Genomic DNA, 18156 nt, shown 5'->3' with positions numbered 1-18156 from the left:
ATACATCACAACCTCCTCCACCACCACCCTGCCACTTCGACATCATTAAAAACCCCAAATGCCCCTTTCTCAAAATGGGAAGTGGACTTCTAATCATTACTGGGTTGATTTGGGCCTTTTTTTTTACTCCCTGTGGAGACCCCAGAGGCTCCTGTGGGCAGAAAACCGCTCTCTGTAATGGGCCACTATATGCTTCATATCACAGCTGGGTAACCTGAGGCTGGCAGCTCATATTTTGGTTTTCGTCCATTCTCCAGGCGGCCCATGGACTCCTAGGGAATACTGTCCACTTACTGGGTAAACAGATCAGCCATCAACTTCACGGAAGAGGTTTAAAACTGTTAAGAAGTTTGGAAAATTTAGACAACAGTGCCAGGAACTTCTAGTCCACTATTGTTCACGCAAGCTATGGAATTCTGGGAACTGCAATCCAAGGAAATAACTTTTTCAAGCTGTGTACAGTATAAGACTTAAACAAACAAACAAACAAACAAACAAACAAATAAATAAATAAAAGGGGGATACCATTGAATAGCAGCCCATAGCATGTACAGAAGGATGACATGCATGGGAAAACTTCTTTCCACCTCCAGGTTACCCTTGCTTCATAAAGACATTTTTGTGCAACAACCTGATTCTGCAGAATGGCCTTGATTTGTTACTTAAAGGTTCCAACCATATGTAGCTTTCATTTTTTAAAAAAACAGTATATTGCTCTTATCAGAATCTCTTCTGCTAATCAAGCGTTTTGATGAATTAAGCTCTTGCGTTTCAATTTATATAATGATTTACATACAGCTAAACTGTCTTAAGGAAATCACAGAGAGGATGCCTTGTATATTCATTAAAATACCCCGACTGTCTGCATTTTAAAAGACTGGCTGCCTTACATAAAATGCCCAAAGCGAATTAATGATTTAGAGAAGGCAAGAGCTTTTATGTATATGATTTTAAACCATGTACATCTTTTCTTTCACTTTTCAAAATAAGGTTATTGGCATTCAAAAGCATCAGTCAAATGTTACCAGTTTTGATCCTTTCCGATCTGTTTCTTTCCTAGTTCCTTCAGATCATGTTTACGCACCATGCTAACAAACGAGCAGTCTCCCAAAAAGTGAAATAAAATAAAAGACTTCTCACAAGTTTTTCTTTTGTAAAGATTAGAGTAAATATGTCAAAGCCTAATTAAGCAGAAGTTTTTATTTGTATTGTGGGGGAAAAAACAGTGAACCTGGCAGTTGTGTTTGCTTCTCTCTGTTGGTCCATTTAAGAGGAATAACAACAACAACAACAACAACAACAACAACAACAACAACAACAACAACAACAACAACAACAACAACAACAACAACAACAACAACAACAACAACAACAAATCAGGAGGGAGAAGGATGAAAAAGCAGAGGGAGAACTGCCCTTTTTTTGTAAAAATGGAATCAATGTCTGTGGTTGAGCTGAGATGATAGTAGAAGTTGCACTTTTTAAGAAGTGGGTGTAAAAGCTTTTGAACCCCTGGTTGTAGCTGTGCCAGAGGAGAAGAGGGGAGCGTGACAGGAAGTGTATGAGGCCAAAAACTTGCCAAAAGTTGTTCCTGCCACAGCAAATCGTTGTTTACTGCGATATCCAAAAGCAAGCAACAAAGCCTCAAAAGTAGTTTAAAAGATTTAATTAGGGGCTTTGAAAATCTGGAACTTCAGAAATCTTTGAGGTATCTGAAGGGCCAACAGCATCTTTCTTTGGGTGCTACCAAGAGGAAGGGAGGGTGAAATTGCTACCACTATGGTACAGGAAGACTTTTAAAGTACAGTGGTGCCTCTCTTAGCGATGTTAATTTGTTCCGAAAAAATCGCGGTTTCCCATTGAACTGCATTGAAAACCGGATAATTCATTCCAATAGGAATGAATTGCCGTCCTTAAGCAAAAATCACCATAGGAAACATCACTAAGGGAAACGCGGTTCCCCAATTGAAAAGCATTGAAACCTATTCAATGCATCTCAATGGGGGGAAAATACAACAACAAATTAAAAAAGAGTCAGAACAAAGTCAAATTTGGTTAACAAAGGTTTTTTAAGTGCATTTTATGATTTCAAACATTTTAAACAGTAAACTTTAACTTTATAAATAAAAGAAAAACATTTTAAAAACAGCAAACATGAGGCTGTTTAAACCATCGTTAAGTGAAACAGGGGACCCAAAATTTAATCGCTATGCGAAGCATGGTCCCAACCATCGCTAAGCGAAAATTGCCCATAGGGATCATTGCTAAACGAAGTGCAAAAAAGCTCCCAAAAAGTCATCGCTAAGCAATTTCATTGCTAAACGGAGTGCCCGTTAAGCGAGGCACCACTGTATTCCCCCTGGAATGGATGGATACACTTGGTCTGAGATTCCTGCACAAATCTCTCAGGTTATCTGGAGTTCTTGGGGTAACTCCTGCCTTCCAGGGTGTGGTGGATGATTAACAGGGCATTCTTAGCAATGGCATCTCAAGTCTGGCATTTGCTCTCTGGAGGAAATTATTGGTGTCTGGATCCCAACTGAAAACAGTTCTGATTTCTCATGATTTTATTACTGCCAGCTGCTTTTGTTGGCTTTATTGTTGCTTATTTTATATCCCCTGCTATTAGTTCGCCATTATTTTCTTACAGCTGCAGGTTAGTGCCCTTCTGTGTTGCAGTAAGCTACCTTGGGAAACTCCTATAGAAAAGCGGGGTTCCACTGATTTTGTAAACAAGCATATAAACAAATGCTAAACTGAATGGAAGAGCAATTCAAACATTCTGACTGCAGGTTGAGTCAAAGCGTGAAGTAAGAAAGGACACACGCCCAGCTTGTCCGTCCCTGTTTCTCCCATCCCATGGTGCACAGGCCAAAGGAACACCATCCCCCAAAATTTTAAGAGTCACACACACCTCATCTTTCTCCACAAGCTGACCTGGTGAAGAGAAGTCCTGAAGTGGAGTGGAGAGTCTCTTTTCTCATGGTTCCTCTATTAATGATATGTACATCTTTACCCTGATAGGAGAAGGGAAATGTTGGCTGTAGGAGATGCTGTATAAACATATTGCAAATGTTTCTCATCTTTCTGCATTTAACACAAGGGTAACTAAAATGTTAGTTACCAGTGGGGCACTTTCGCAGCCTCCCAGCATCCTTAAAGCTCTCTAGCTATCCCACGACCTCCCCACCCCCCAAAAAATCATTGTTTCTTTTTTCTTAGAAGGTCCTCATGTGCCCTAGGGGGAGGTGCTGGGTGCAGTTCCCCGCACCCCCAGTGAAACTGCTCAGAATTGTGTTTTTACTTTGTTTCCAAGCATCCTGAATTGTTTTATTTAGCTGGCATGAGAACTCTACCTGGGAAAAAAATCCTTTGAAGCAAAAATATTTGAGTGAGATCCTTTACTATCCTTTACTTCTGCGTCTTGGCCACTTGTCATTTTCTGGCCTGGGGTAATATTCATCTGACCACGTCGTTTAATAGGACTTCAAATGATCTCATATATTAATTCTCTAACTGGTTCCATTAAAGGAACCATTAGGGCTTTACTATTGCAACAGAAAAAATTATTAACTCAAAACCTCTAGAAGTTACAAGGAATTATGATTGTCTGCCAATAAAAACGAGCAAGTCTTGCCAAATTTCCTTTTTTTAAAATGTCTTGTGCTAACAGTCTATAAAGTAGAAGGGTAAACTGAAATCCAAGCAGGAAAAGTAAATGCCACTAGTAAAGAAACAAATGTGCAGTGTTCTTACATGCATTGATCATTCTTTTATCAACGTTTCTTTCCAGGTTATGTCCAGGACGACGATCTAAAAGATGAAGAAGACATAAAGGAGGAAGAAGAGGATGACAACGAGAGTAACTCAACTGCTCATCTTCCGGGCAGCAATGATCCAGGGACGGATGAAGAGCATGACATTGGGCCCGATCCAAAAGGCAGTTTTAGCTACCAGAATTCTCCAGTAAGTCATATCTCCAACCAGGATGCTGAAAATGAATCTCTCCTAAGTGATGCTAGTGACCAGGTGGCTGACATTAAAAGTGTTTGCTCCAGGGAGGTGCAGGACTCCAAAGCCCACATCCACCCCAAGCTTCCAAGCGAAGCACACAGCTGCATGGATAAAATGACAGCAGTTTATGCCAACATCCTTTCGGACTCTTATTGGACAGGTTTAGGGCTAGGACTCAAGCTGTCAAATTCTGATAAGAGGGGATGCGACAGCAGGAACGGAGCAAGCAAAAGTGACTTTGATTGGCACCAGGATGCCTTGACCAAAAGCTTACAACAGAGCTTACCCGCCAGGCCTGTCTCCAAACCAAACCTTTTCAGCTCAGTTCAGCTGTACAGACAAAGCAGCAAAATGTGTGGGACTGTATTCACAGGTGCAAGTAGGTTTCGATGCAGGCAGTGCAGTGCTGCCTACGATACCTTGGTAGAGCTCACCGTCCATATGAATGAGAGTGGTCACTACCAAGATGATAACCATAAGAAAGACAAGCACAGGCCTACCAGCTACTCCAAACCCCGAAAAAGGGCCTTTCAGGACATGGATAAAGAAGATGCCCAGAAAGTTTTGAAATGTATGTTCTGTGGTGACTCCTTCGACTCCCTTCAAGATCTAAGTGTTCATATGATAAAAACAAAACACTACCAAAAAGTGCCTTTGAAGGAGCCAGTACCTACCATTTCTTCCAAAATGGTTACTCCAGCCAAGAAGCGCGTGTTTGACATCAACAGGCCTTGCTCTCCAGACTCCACCACCGGGTCATTCGCCGACACGTTTACCTCCCAGAAAAACGCAAGTCTGCAGCTCTCATCAAACAATCGCTACGGCTACCAGAATGGCGCCAGCTACACCTGGCAGTTTGAAGCATGCAAATCCCAGATCCTCAAGTGCATGGAGTGCGGAAGCTCCCATGACACCTTGCAGCAACTCACCACTCACATGATGGTCACGGGTCATTTCTTGAAAGTCACAAGCTCGGCTTCCAAGAAAGGAAAACAACTTGTTTTGGATCCATTAGCTGTAGAGAAAATGCAGTCGCTTTCTGAGGCGCCGGCCAGTGATAGCCCACATTCCAAACCCTCCAGCAATGCATCAACAGATTCTACAGCTCCTCAATCCGAGCTAAAGAAAGAAACTAAGCAAAATAAATCAGAGGAGGTCAATAAAGACGAGAAAGTGGTAAAGAGTGAAGATTATGAAGATACTCTTCCGAAACCATTGGACCCTACAATGAAATATCAATACCTTAGAGAGGAAGATTTGGAAGACGCCTCAAAAGGTGGTGGAGACATTTTGAAGTCTTTGGAAAACACTGTCACGACAGCCATCAATAAAGCTCAAAATGGAGCCCCCAGCTGGAGTGCATATCCGAGTATCCATGCAGCCTATCAACTCTCAGAAGGTGCCAAGCCTTCCTTACCAGTGGGGTCACAGGTTCTACAAGTTAGGCCAACAGTTAGTAATAAGTTGAGGCCTATTGCTCCAAAGTGGAAAGTTATGCCCCTGGTTCCTATCTCAGCTAACGTGGCCCAGTGTACTCAAGTGAAGAAGGAAGGGGACGCCAAAAAGGAAGTACAAAAGGACTGCCTCAAAGAGGGCAGCAAAACTGATGCTGTCCCTACTTGTCAAAGTGAAAGTGAATCCCCTCCTAAGGCCGAGGTGTGCATAGACATAAACAAATCAGAGCTGAGCCCATTGAAAGAGGAAAGCAAGGCAAAGGAAGATGAGGAAAAAGAAAAAACAAAACTAAAGGAGTCTGTGTCAACATCTCTCAGCAATGGATGTGCTGCTGTTTCTAACCATGCTTCAGAGCTGCCTTCTTTAAATCCCCTGAGCGCCTTGCAATCTGTGCTCAATAATCACTTGGGCAAAGCGAATGAACCTCTGAGACCACAGTCAAATTCCAGTCCCAGCACGAGTTCTGTTTCTATTTTTCACAAAACCAATTTAAACATGATGGAGAAGCCCGTTTTATCTCCTGCTCCGACGCCTCCGAAACCTGCAAGCGTTACATCCAGGCGTTTTGTGTTCGAAAACAATGATCAGCCAATAGATCTGACCAAATCTAAGAGCAAGAAAGGGGAATCCATTCAAGCACAATCTTGTACTTCCCCACCTCAGAAACATGCATTGTCTGACATTGCAGACATGGTCAAAGTTCTTCCCAAAGCTACAACACCAAAACCTGCTGTTTCCTCCAGAGTCCCATCGATGAAACTGGAAATGGATGTTCGGCGTTTTGAAGACGTCTCCACAGAAGTCTCCACCCTGCACAAAAGAAAGGGAAGGCAATCCAACTGGAATCCTCAGCATCTCCTTATTTTGCAAGCTCAGTTTGCTTCCAGTCTCTTCCAAACATCCGAAGGCAAATATTTATTGTCAGACCTGGGTCCTCAAGAACGTATGCAGATCTCCAAGTTTACTGGACTGTCCATGACCACCATCAGCCATTGGTTGGCCAACGTCAAGTACCAACTCAGAAAAACTGGAGGGACAAAGTTTTTGAAAAACATGGATAAAGGTCACCCCATCTTTTATTGCAGTGACTGTGCATCTCAGTTTAGAACCCCATCTACATACATCAGCCATTTAGAATCCCATCTAGGTTTCCAAATGAAAGACATGAACAAGTTGGCTGTGGAGCAGCAAACCAAGGTAGAACAAGAAATCTCCAGAATTTCAGTTCAAAGGTCTCCTGAAACAATAGCTGGAGAAGAGGACACAGACTCTAAGTTTAAATGTAAGTTGTGCTCTCGGACATTTGTGAGCAAACATGCAGTAAAACTTCACCTAAGCAAAACACACAGCAAGTCACCAGAACATCATTCACAGTTTGTAGCAGAAGTGGATGAAGAATAATTCTTGAGGTATGCATGCCTTAACTGAAAAATTTGTTTCAATGCTATGTTTATCAAAGAAGGGCTCTTAAAGCACTTCTGCTTTCTTAAATCTACTTATGTTCAAGGGTGTCAGTTTCTTTCTAGGCACTGGCTCCTCTGTCTGTAACTGCCACATGAGAACAATTAGCAAGCAGAACTGCTCCCATTGCTCTGCTTCTATGATGGGTCAAAGCTGTGTTTTCTTCCATTTTGTTCCTCCATGCTGCTGTTAAAGGCACAGGAACCTCTGCCGAAAAAAAATATTTGGCAGCCTTACTTGCTGTTGACACCATGTTCCAATTAGCTAACCAACCCATTAACCTTGCATTTAGAAAGAAAGCATGCTGAACATTTCACTCTAATGACTTCTCTTAAAACTGCATTTGCTTGCAATATTTTAAGCCTCTGTGTCACTCTTCTGTCCCTCATCTGAGCGTAACAGCAGAAGTCACAGGAAATTGGATGGCGTTGCCATGTGTTTCAGTGTCCTGTTTCAGATACGGGATTCCTCTGCTTGATCATAATTTTCTTACAGTTTCAATGACTTAAATGTTTGTTGCTTCTGCCTTTATTGCCTCCCTGGATAATTCATTAGGTCTCTCTTTAAGAACATTGTCCATATCCTATAGGCCAAGAGAAACTCCATGCTATTCTACTTTGTTTGGATATAATGCTACAAGGAAGGGCCACAATCAAATAGTTAAAAATGTGTCTTCTTCATTCTATTGTCATTTCCTTCTAAAATGCCTCGGGATGAAACTAGACATTAAGCTGAATGCATATTACTGAGCCCGTTTTCCCTCCAGCATCAGGATTTCTTCAGATACCTGCCTCAGCAATCAGACTTTCAAATTAATCCTGTGCTTTACCCTCCAATGACCTATCAAGAAACAAAGCAAACTAAATTAAGTGACAATTGGATATCTTTTACCAAGTGATGGAACACCTCTTCTGAAAATGTGCAAAGCATGTTACTTATTGTGAGATAATAAAGTCAAAGTATGTGGACAAACTGGGTGGACTGTGGAGAGCTACTGCCACTCCTACCTACCTATATGGATTATACCGTACCTTTAGCACATTTTTATATGATGTGCTTCCTCAAATAGGGGTTGGTTTGTCATAGCTTATTATTATCTTCATCTGTGCATCTGACATTTATTATGCTTTGCTTATGACTTGCCACTGGAAAGTAAACATGAGTTTATTTGCGAGCCGTGATCCACGAGGCAAGAAGTTCTGAGGAAGCCCCGTTGTGGGAGGGGAAATGAATTAACTGTAGGGAATGCATACGTGTCTGAACTTCTAGTTTGACCTTCAGAGAAGATTAGCCTTCCCCAACAATAGCTTTGCCCATATGCCAATATGGTAAGGGACCATGGGAATTTTAGTCAAAAACATCTGAAGGGACTGTAGTTCGCAGTAGACTCTCCTCAGTTAGATGGGTCAAGGGTATCATAAATAAAGCATTCATAGGACACCAGCTAGGAGGGAAAACTATTTCTTTGAAAGCAAATTCTTTGTAAATGTACTCTAAAAGACTGTGAAGATACAAAAACTTATCCACAGTCGAACATCAAAGCAGGGGGGAGAGAACCTGTTCCAATTTGAAGAGATAACAGCAGGCAGAAAAGATGGGATGCCCTAAAATCTATTCCAGATATTCCGAAGAACAGAAGGGAAGCTTCTGTTTTTTACTGCTTCTCTGTGTCTTAAATAGTTTAACGTACCATGAAACAATCAAAATAAAGCAGTAAAATATTGTAATCAATAACAAACAAAAACAGCTTTCAATTTCATTCTCAGGATATTATCCTCAGAAGAGAGGCATATATTTCCCTCTTTCTCTGCGCAAGATGAGGAAGCTCAGTACAGGTCCTTTCCTACCATTTCTTTGAAACGTCCAAAATGGCTTTGTGTAGGATTCAGTGTCCAACCTTACCCGACTCTTGAGTCTTTGGCCTATCTAACCCAAGTGCCAATTGAAAGCTGAAGCCAGGGGGTGGATCCAACAAGATACACTCAGCCAATTCATCATTGAGCAGTTGATTCAATGGTCTACTCTAGCTGGAACTAGGAAATCTAGAAAGATGGGACATGCAGCTGGTATTCTGGGGCTGGGGAACATGTGGCCCCCAGATTTTAGTTGTATGACAACTCCTATCATCCTTAGCTCTTGCCCATACTCACTGCAGAAGTTGAAGAACAAGAATATCTGGAAGACCAAAGGTTCTAATCCTGCCTGTATAATTGTACCTGAAGGAGTTGTGGCCTCTCCTGCCTATTCCATGGCTGTTTAGTCTTTGTCACCTATGTTCCTCTTCACATTTGAGACTGAGAGAAAGCAAAGAAAATTCTGTCTGATGTTTTTCACTGGCTGTGACTTGGATATTCATAATTTTCAGCATCTGAATTCTCTATATCCAGAAGGCAATTGAAACTGTTGAGTAAACCAAAGTCTCTATACAATACACTGAAAGCCTGTATTCCAAATACATTGGTTATTTAGTGATTATTCTAGACAAACATATGGCATCATAGTTCATTTGTGTAATAATAAACTCCTTTGTCACATATAAACATATGTAGATGTCTCACTTATTAATTATTTTTCGTTAATCATACTGTCCTTTGAATATTTACCCACTTCCTTTCTTTCTAATTGGATACAAAAGTGTCAGAAGGTTGTTCAGTACAAAAGTCTTTCATACGGTTATTATTCTGTATATGCCACTTGTAATTTTATAGATGTGCATGTGGATATAGTCCCACAATTTACTGGTCTGGCTTACAACCTGTGTTTATGTTTCCGGGGTCTCATGTGCATATAAGGAACTAGTGTCGATTTATTATGTAATGAACATACATTCTAAGGGACAAAATTAATGGATTGAAATTGATGAGGTCGAGCCCAGTTACATTCCTCCTCGAATACATGTCATGTCATTATGGATGGGCATGAACTGGAAATTGAACCCAGAAGTTTGTGGAAAATCACTGGTTCGTTGGTTCGGGTCAGTTCAGGTTTTTCAAAATTCGATGAATCGACTGGAACCATGAACTTGTTTTGCAATTTCACGAACTCTGGTTCGTTTTCCCCCTCCTGCTCCCACAGCCTGCCCCCCACCCCATTCCCACTGCCCCTCAGCACTTCCCTAGCTGCCCCTGTTGCTTCCTCCTCTTCGTTCTTCAAGACCACTACCATCTTGAGATACGGCAACCTGGCTTCCCTTCCAGGAAACAGTTTGGCTGTCTCTCAAGATGGCAGCAGAGGAGGAGAAAAAGGAAAAAGTGGCAGCACCAGGGAGGCAGACTAGGGGTGGAGGGTTTAGTTTCCCCTCCCACCCCAGGCATGCGCCTTAAAAACAAACAAACCAGTGGTTGTTTTTTAAACAGTTCAGATGGTTCAGGAGTTCAAGGGACACATTTTTTTATACTTGATTATATAGACGTTCATTTTAATCCAGAAGTACAGGGTAAAATAACTGAAGAATACAACTATAGCTAATATTTGGGAATATACTAGTCCACAGGCTTAAAAGTTGTTGAACTCTGAAAACCCATCTCTCTGTTTTAAGGTATTAAAGGAATAAGGCACCAGAATGTCCAAACAGACTTTCTTTACTTAAGCAAATTTCACCAAATTCAATTAGATTTACTACCCAGTAACTAGTTTAAGACTGCTGGTAACAGAATCATTTCTATCAAACAGGAAGCATCCCCTTTAAACATGACAACTGTGTTCCACTGAGAAACAGAACTGCCTGACCATAAGAAGTAACTACTGGACAATGGATGGGTGGTCTTGGAAGGTGGTGGACATTCCTTCTTTTGATGTGTTTAAAAAGAGGCTGGATGGCCTTCCATCAGAAATGCTCTCTGAGTCCCATACAATTCCACAATTAGATGATATCAGCTTAGGGTTCAATGGGTTCCTTTATGCTCACCCTCTTCTGCTTCACCTCGCCCAATCTTACTAAATCTCATGCTTGCTTTTATTATCCTAAGTTGTGTGGACAACTCTGGTCAATGTTCAGGAAACATTATTGCAAAACCGGCACTACACTCACCTACATTGGTGACAGGCTCCAGCGTGACAGTACTCAAACACATCACACTGCCTGGTGTGCTGGCAGTGCAGAAACTGTAATGCTAGAGTACCAGCATGTAGTAAATTGTAGGGGAGAGTAAAAAACAGAAAAAACAGGAGCCTGGATACTTTCCCTGTTTATCCTTTCTAAGCCTACATGTAAATGGGTGGTTTTTCTTTGCCCTTTCTCTGAGATCACTTCCTGCTTTTTCCTGTTCCTCTGTTTTAGCTAGAGAGAGAGAAAGGCTGATCAACTAGTGAGAAAATCAGTTCTACAGGTTCTGAAACAAATTTTAGAGTTTGTGAAGGCTTTCACGGCCGGGATCTAATGGTTGTTCTGGGTTTTTCGGGCTCTTTGGCCGTGTTCTGAAGGTTGTTGCTGTCCTCTGAAGATGCCAGCCACAGAGACTGGCGAAACGTCAGGAAGAACAACCTTCAGAACACAACTAAAGAGCCCGAAAAACCCAGAACAACCAAATTTTAGAGTTCTTTTTCCTCCTATGCTACTGTATATCCAAATGGATTTCCTAAGTTAATACAATTGGGTTTCCTTTTCTTTCCTTTCCTTCCTGGCTCAGGATGACTTATTTTTGTCAGTGGCCACAGGCTCAGCATTAGGCCGCTGTATTCTGCCAGTAAAAATATTGAATAATCCTTACAGAAACAAAGTCCAACTCAGGAAGTGTTAAAGAAGCATTCCTTGCTCCAGTGGGCTTACTCTTTTAATGTGATGATAACATTGCCTCCCAAACTCATTTTAACCATCTGCACAGATTCATGGTTAGTGCTGTGGGGATTACAGCCCCGAACAGATTTGGAGGGTGATCTGCACCATCCTGATTCAGAACACAGATTAAGTGACTAGACAAAAAGGGGACTTGGCTTTCTCCTTTATAAAAATAAAAATAGCAGCATCCTGCATAGAAACCAGTATCTGAAGCTCTTCTTGTTATGGAAAATTCCACCACTATCACTTCTCACAGTTGAAATCACAGGTGCAGGGTCTGTTAAAAGAGTTGGCAACCCTGATGTGAAAACAGGAGCTTGCGAAGTGCTCCCCTCATGGAAGTGACATATTCGAAAGCTATTAATGTGTAGGGTTTTTAATAATAAGCTGAATTCACGGTTTGGCTAAGTGAAACAATTATGGTTCTAGTGCTGTTGAGGATATCCAAATTACAGCACACAGCAGCACAAGAGTCCCTCAGTACAAAGGTAATGATGCTGTCTTTGGACACTTATCCAGTAAAGCAAAGTCATTAAAAAGCCAATGAAAAAAATCACTAAAAAGACACTCCAAGTGAATTCATGTTAAATAGTTGATTTTCAGACATATTGTTTGGAGAATTGGTGCTACATTATTATATTAATTGTGTTTTAACATTCCGAAGGATCCATTATTATTCTCGTGTGGGCTGGTGGAGGCTTATCATGGTAAAATCTGAAATTCCACATACATAAAAGTATGTATACATAAAAGTAGAAAGGACAAGAAAAATATTTAGGGAAAGTTGTGGCTCCCTGTCAACCCCATGGACAGTGATTTTTTTTAAAAAAAATGTTTATGTTTACTAGTATTATGCATAGTGCCAACTAACATAGACTGTTTGGAGAAAGACATCACTTTGAATATAGGAGAACTCTGGAAATGGCAGTCTTTGGCTGCTAAGTATTTACAGAATGCTTCACCTGAATCTTAATTAGAGACAAGATGATATTAACTGCATTTTAAAAATATTCCTGGCAAATTTATTTTGATGAAAGGTCTATAAAGGTGCTAGAGGGCTCTTGATGTTCACATTCAGAAAGCATCTTATAGCTATTCCATCTTTTTTCCCTAACACATTTTCTCTGCAAAAAAAAGTGACAGAAGAAACAATGGGGAAATGCAGAAGAGCTTCCGATAGAAAACTATGATGTTCAGATTTTATGTAAACTTCCATGTTGATGCAAGGATGTTGCAAAATAAAGGCTTCTGCAGGAAAGCTGGTCCTCTGAACTAGGCCATTGGTTCCCAACCTTGAGTCATGAAATGTTCTTGCACTGCAACTCCCAGAAACCTTTACCACTAGTTCTGATGGCAAAGTCTTCTGGGAGTTGCAGTACAAGTATATCCGGGGGTCCAGGTTGAGAACCACTGCACTAGGCTATATAGATAGCCCAATATAAGATGCGGAAATTCCCTAAGTGCTAAAAGATGTTAATCCCAGATTTGTTTGCAAATCTGAGGTCCAGGGAATCAGATCACTAAAACAGTAGCACACATTTAAATTCTGACGGCATAGGCATAGTATCGGTAGTGTCAATAAGCATGTTTAGATTTACAGGATTAACAGGTAAAACAAATATTCTGAGATCTGTACTTTACAGAGAGATTGCTAAACATTAGGTCTTCGGACAAAAGGATACCTAATAACAGAGATACGTAATATACACAGAAGAAATGCTGGTGGATTTTGTCTTTAGGTTTTTGAATGTTAAGGTCTCCTGTTCCTCCACATTCTGGCATTTCAGACAGCTAAAGAGTTGCTCCATTTTTTCTCCCTCCCACTTTTTTCTTTCTTTTCAAGTCTCTGTGAGCAGCTGCAATCTTAAACTCTAATGTGAAAATAGATGAAGAGTTACCTGGAACTGTAATTTTCATTCCTATGCATGAAAGCACAAATTGTGTGAAATGAAGGCTGTTTTGAACTACGCCACAGACGTTATAACTTTTGCTAAAGCTTGACCAAACTCTTTAGAGCTGCACTGCTTAAAAAGCACGAAAACTAAACGACAGTGTTTTCTGACAGTCTTCTCATGGTAGTTGGAAATGCATGATACGAAGTTCAAAATGTCATATAACCTTTCTAAAACAGTACAAGTGCCATTCTTCTCGTGTAATTGGTCTGCTTGTAATAGAAACTGCATAATATATGTGCAAAAATATGTGTAAGTCTCACATATTTAATAAATACAACCATTTTAGAATATTGACAAATTTGGAACTGGCAAGTTCATTTCTTGAGGAATGCTGAAGTGGTTCAAAAGGGTAAAAAATCAACATATCCAGATACTGAAGAAGCAAACTTAAATCTATGTTTGAAAACTGAAATCTCAAAATAAAGAACACAATTTATGATTTCCCCCCCCCAAAAAAAGGCAAAATCTGATGCCTTCTGGGAATGTATTGAACAGATTATAGAATAGATGGATGATAGAGTAGTGATTTCAGATGCAGTTCTATTGGGTATTTTGATGTAGATGCATATTTTTGTCTCTCATATAATTTAAACTTTGTCTTTCCCCCGAGTTTTTCAGATATATTTTCATGTCTCAGAATAACAGAACATTACATTAGATGTAAGGATTTAAGTCAACCTCACCAAAATAATCACCTTCTTACTTTTAACCAGCTGCACATTTTGTCATTCCCCTGATGCCTTTGAACAAGAGATAGATGACACAATAAGTATGTTTTGGCATGCTGATTTTTTTTAATATTTATTTTTAAACTATTAAAGATAGGGTAGGGAATACAGAAGGTAAAAGGAAATGGAAGGGATGGGAAAAGGGTATAGGAGAACACAAAGTATATAGTCGTCCAGTCTATTCATATTAAGTATACAAGCATGTAATCTATTCATTTTCCATAAAAGATCAACTTTCTACTTCTTCTTCTTTTAACTGTTTGATTACCCCCTAGCTTTCAACTTACAGTTATGTTATGCTTTGAATCTAAGTTATTCCAACACTATCAGGAAACCCAGACCTTATATGTATTTTCCCAAATCTATATTAATAGAATATTCTAATTTTATCTTTGAGGGATAAATCCCTATGGTTTTTTGTCAATGGCCACAGTCTCAGTATTAGTCTCTCTCTCTCTCTCTCTCTCTCTCTCTCTCTCTCTCACACACACACACACACACACACACACACACACACACACACAGAGAGAGAGAGAGAGAGACAGACAGACAGACAGACAGACAGACAGACAGACAACACTGAACACACACACATACATGCACATATAGATATACACACGTATACAGTATTTATGCAAATCATCACCTTTTCATTTATTTATACCTGATTAATTTTTGGTACAGATCTCCAGCCCACCTTGTGTAAAATTAGATATGGTGGCTATATTGTGGGTAGAGGGGCCCATTTGGAAAAATCAAATATAAATATCCAATTAAGTTTGCTGTACAGTATATGATATGTGTCATCTAAGTCAGACAGGATTCCAGGTAGGTAAAGTCCATAGCATGGAAGCTACTTTTAAAATGCATGCATATAGTGAATTGGTTAACTGGCAAATGTTAGGATGATGAAAAATTTGAAAAATGCATGTTTTTGACTGCAGTTTCTTGAATCTGCCAGCTATTATGCCTATTGGCCATGTTAGCAGAAGGATCCTGGCAACTGCAGTCCGAAGGTACTGTGAGATACTTCTCTGAGTCCCAGAGCATTATCCAGTCACTCTTCAGTTATGCATGGCTTCAGCATGTCGTTATATTTATTTGCCTTATAGCAAGTTTTTAATATAGGCTGAAAGCTGATGATTTGTAAGTAAGAAGGATCTTTTCCTTGAAATCTTGTGGAGGTTTAAATGCATTGTATCACAGAATATCATGGTTGTACAGACTGAGCATTTGTTCAAATTAGAGCTTTTGGGTTTGCGTTAAAGTTGTCAGCATCTTTCCAGCCATTCAAGTGATGTAAAGCTCATTTCTCTTAGTTTAGTGCTATTTCGGCGATTGCCTATGTCTTTTTAGTCGCTCTGTGAGCCAGGTTTATTTTGAGTCTCTCTTTCGGAACAGAGTTTAGCACTATGGCCTTTTCCACTTGAAGTTCCATGTCCACAGTAGAGATTCCCAGTCATAAACTTTCAGTTAATGTTCAATAGAGAAATAAGATGGAATAAAATAAAGCAATTTTGGCAGGGTTGTGAATTTCTTTAATTTTTCTTAGATGTTTCTTAAAGGGAAGAGATGTATGTTTCAATCCAAATTCCATTCAAGGGAATGCTTATCCAGAAGCAAGTGGCAAAACATGGCTTGGGACAAATGTTACATCTGGAGGAGTCCTTAATTATACTATAGGTTGAAACTGGGAAAGGTACTGATCAGAAGAATTTTAGTGAGCTTCTGCTTGTTATTACTTGGTGATGAGAAAAGCGTGCTGTGGATGTTCTAATGCACTCTTTCTAGACGTTCTCAAACTATACTCCGACATTTAGAAATGAGTTTAAAGCTTAATCCCGGCCCAAATTTTATGCTATTTGAAGTAGAGTGCCTTTCCTAAAGTCTTTGATAAGTAAACAGACAGCTTGCTGAAAAGAATCAACTTGAAAATAAGTATAGTATTGTAAGGGGGGGGGAATGCATAATGATAAACAGGGATGTCCCCCCCATTTCTCCTTTTGTCTTTTCTCTCTCTCTTTTAAACCCATCAAGTTTAAAGATTCTGTGGTGCTTTTCTTCCCCCCAACACACACTTTATAGGAGACAACTGACAATTCAGTGGTAAATGGAAGAAAGAGCCGAACAAAACTGAAAATCCTCTAATGCATTGACACTAACGTGCCCTCTATTGTTGGAAATGAGCAGGCAATCATGGATGTTCATCAAATGCCTCCTAATGCAGTTAAAGCATTCAGCTATAATTTCTCCTTGCATTTATAATTACTGTCATAGACTGCACACCTCAGTGAGCAGATTAAAGCTATAAACTATTTAGCCATAGCTTTAAGATGAGGAACTTGATTTGTCTGGCAGCAGTTATTTGTTAGAAGAGCTTGACACTTCACATAAAAATGACTCAACTTGATGAAGAACAATGCAGCTTGAACAATGCAGAGGTTTTAAATCAGTCATTTATACCACGCCCTGGAAGGGTTGCAAAGCAATTTGTTAAGTGATCTATAGGACACGCCAATAACCGCATGTGTTAAATATACCCAAATATAAAGGTAGGGCTTTTGGGAAGGGGTTGGTTTGTTTGTCGCTTTCTATTCTCCCGCCTTCCTGAGGCTGTTTCATTTCTTTGCCGTCCTCCCCTTTGGGAGAGCATGTTATATGCTGACGTTGAGGTGAGGGCAAAACTAAACATTGCACAAACACTGGGCTGCTGACTCATTTGAATTACTTGATGGAGACCAAATAAATCACCTTCTCCCAACCAGGTCTACCTGAATCACTCGACAAAGCCAGCAGGGACGGCTGAGGGGTCTTACGTCGAGAGAGGCCCGGAAGGAAAGAACAAGAAACTGGGCCTTCTCGCAGTGGCCCCTCGGTTATGGAATATCCTCCCAACGGAAATCCGTCTGGCTCCCTCGCTGGGAGTTTTTAAAAGCCATTTAAAAACTTGGCTCTTTAGGCAGGCCTTCCCCTCCAGTCAATTAACTGGTTTTTGTTTCTTAACTACCCCATCTTGATAATGTATATACGTATTAGTTAATAGGTTTTTATTATTATGTATGTTATATTATTGTATTTTATTACTCATGTAAGCCGCCCCGAGTAGACTTTGTCTAGAGTAGACCATGTCTAGATGGGCGGCATATAAATGCAATAAATAAATAAATAAATAAATAAATAAATAAATAAATAAATAAATAAATAAATAAATAAATAAATAAATAAATAGAGGGGCGGGGTATAAGTTCAATAAAAGTAAAGTAAAGAATGTACAATATAGCTATGCTGGGTCGTGAAATGGGTTGATGGGAGAAACTCTGTTATTGATGCAGGGCCAGCTCTACTGTTAAGCAAAGTGAGGCAACTACAGTACCTCAGGCAGCCATTATGGACAGGAGTGACAGCAATTCTTGGTGTTCTTGATCCTCCTGGTCATTTCCCTCTGACAATGTTGGGACACAATGCATTCAGTTTAAAGCACCAATAATGCAATATTTACTTTTGTGTTAAACAGGAGGACAAACAAACTGATGCATTTATTTTATTTATTTATTTATTTATTTGATTTTTACCCCGCCCCTCTAGACCATGTAATCTTTTTTAAAAATCTTTTTTAAAAATCTAATCTTTTTTAAAAATAATATTTTAAACCTATTGTTTTAACATTGCTTTGAACGTGTTATTTTTTAAAACATTTGATTACTCCATTTGCCTGTCTCCTGTTCGACATAAAAGTAACATTTTTAATATTAGCGTTAACATGTAC

General features: G+C 39.9%; 1 protein-coding gene across 6 annotated transcripts in view; it reads left to right on the top strand.

The window, feature by feature from the left end:
- Positions 1–18156, top strand: part of TSHZ2 (teashirt zinc finger homeobox 2) — a 424686-nt gene that overhangs the window by 264828 nt on the left and 141702 nt on the right. For 2 of the 6 annotated variants that reach the window (XM_078392167.1, XM_078392168.1), the window contains exon 2: positions 3794–6878. In XM_078392167.1, the coding sequence (XP_078248293.1) occupies positions 3794–6870 (3077 nt within the window). In that variant the 3' untranslated portion in view covers positions 6871–6878. Of the gene's footprint in view, positions 1–3793; positions 17541–18156 lie in introns of those variants that run through there. The other 4 variants (XM_020779532.3, XM_078392171.1, XM_078392169.1 and 1 more) reach the window with 3 other exon arrangements.

This window comes from Pogona vitticeps, chromosome 4, assembly GCF_051106095.1.
Source record: "Pogona vitticeps strain Pit_001003342236 chromosome 4, PviZW2.1, whole genome shotgun sequence".
NCBI lineage: Eukaryota > Metazoa > Chordata > Lepidosauria > Squamata > Agamidae > Pogona > Pogona vitticeps.
Note: the sequence above shows the minus strand (reverse complement) of the source record. Positions and strands in the feature narration are given on the sequence as shown.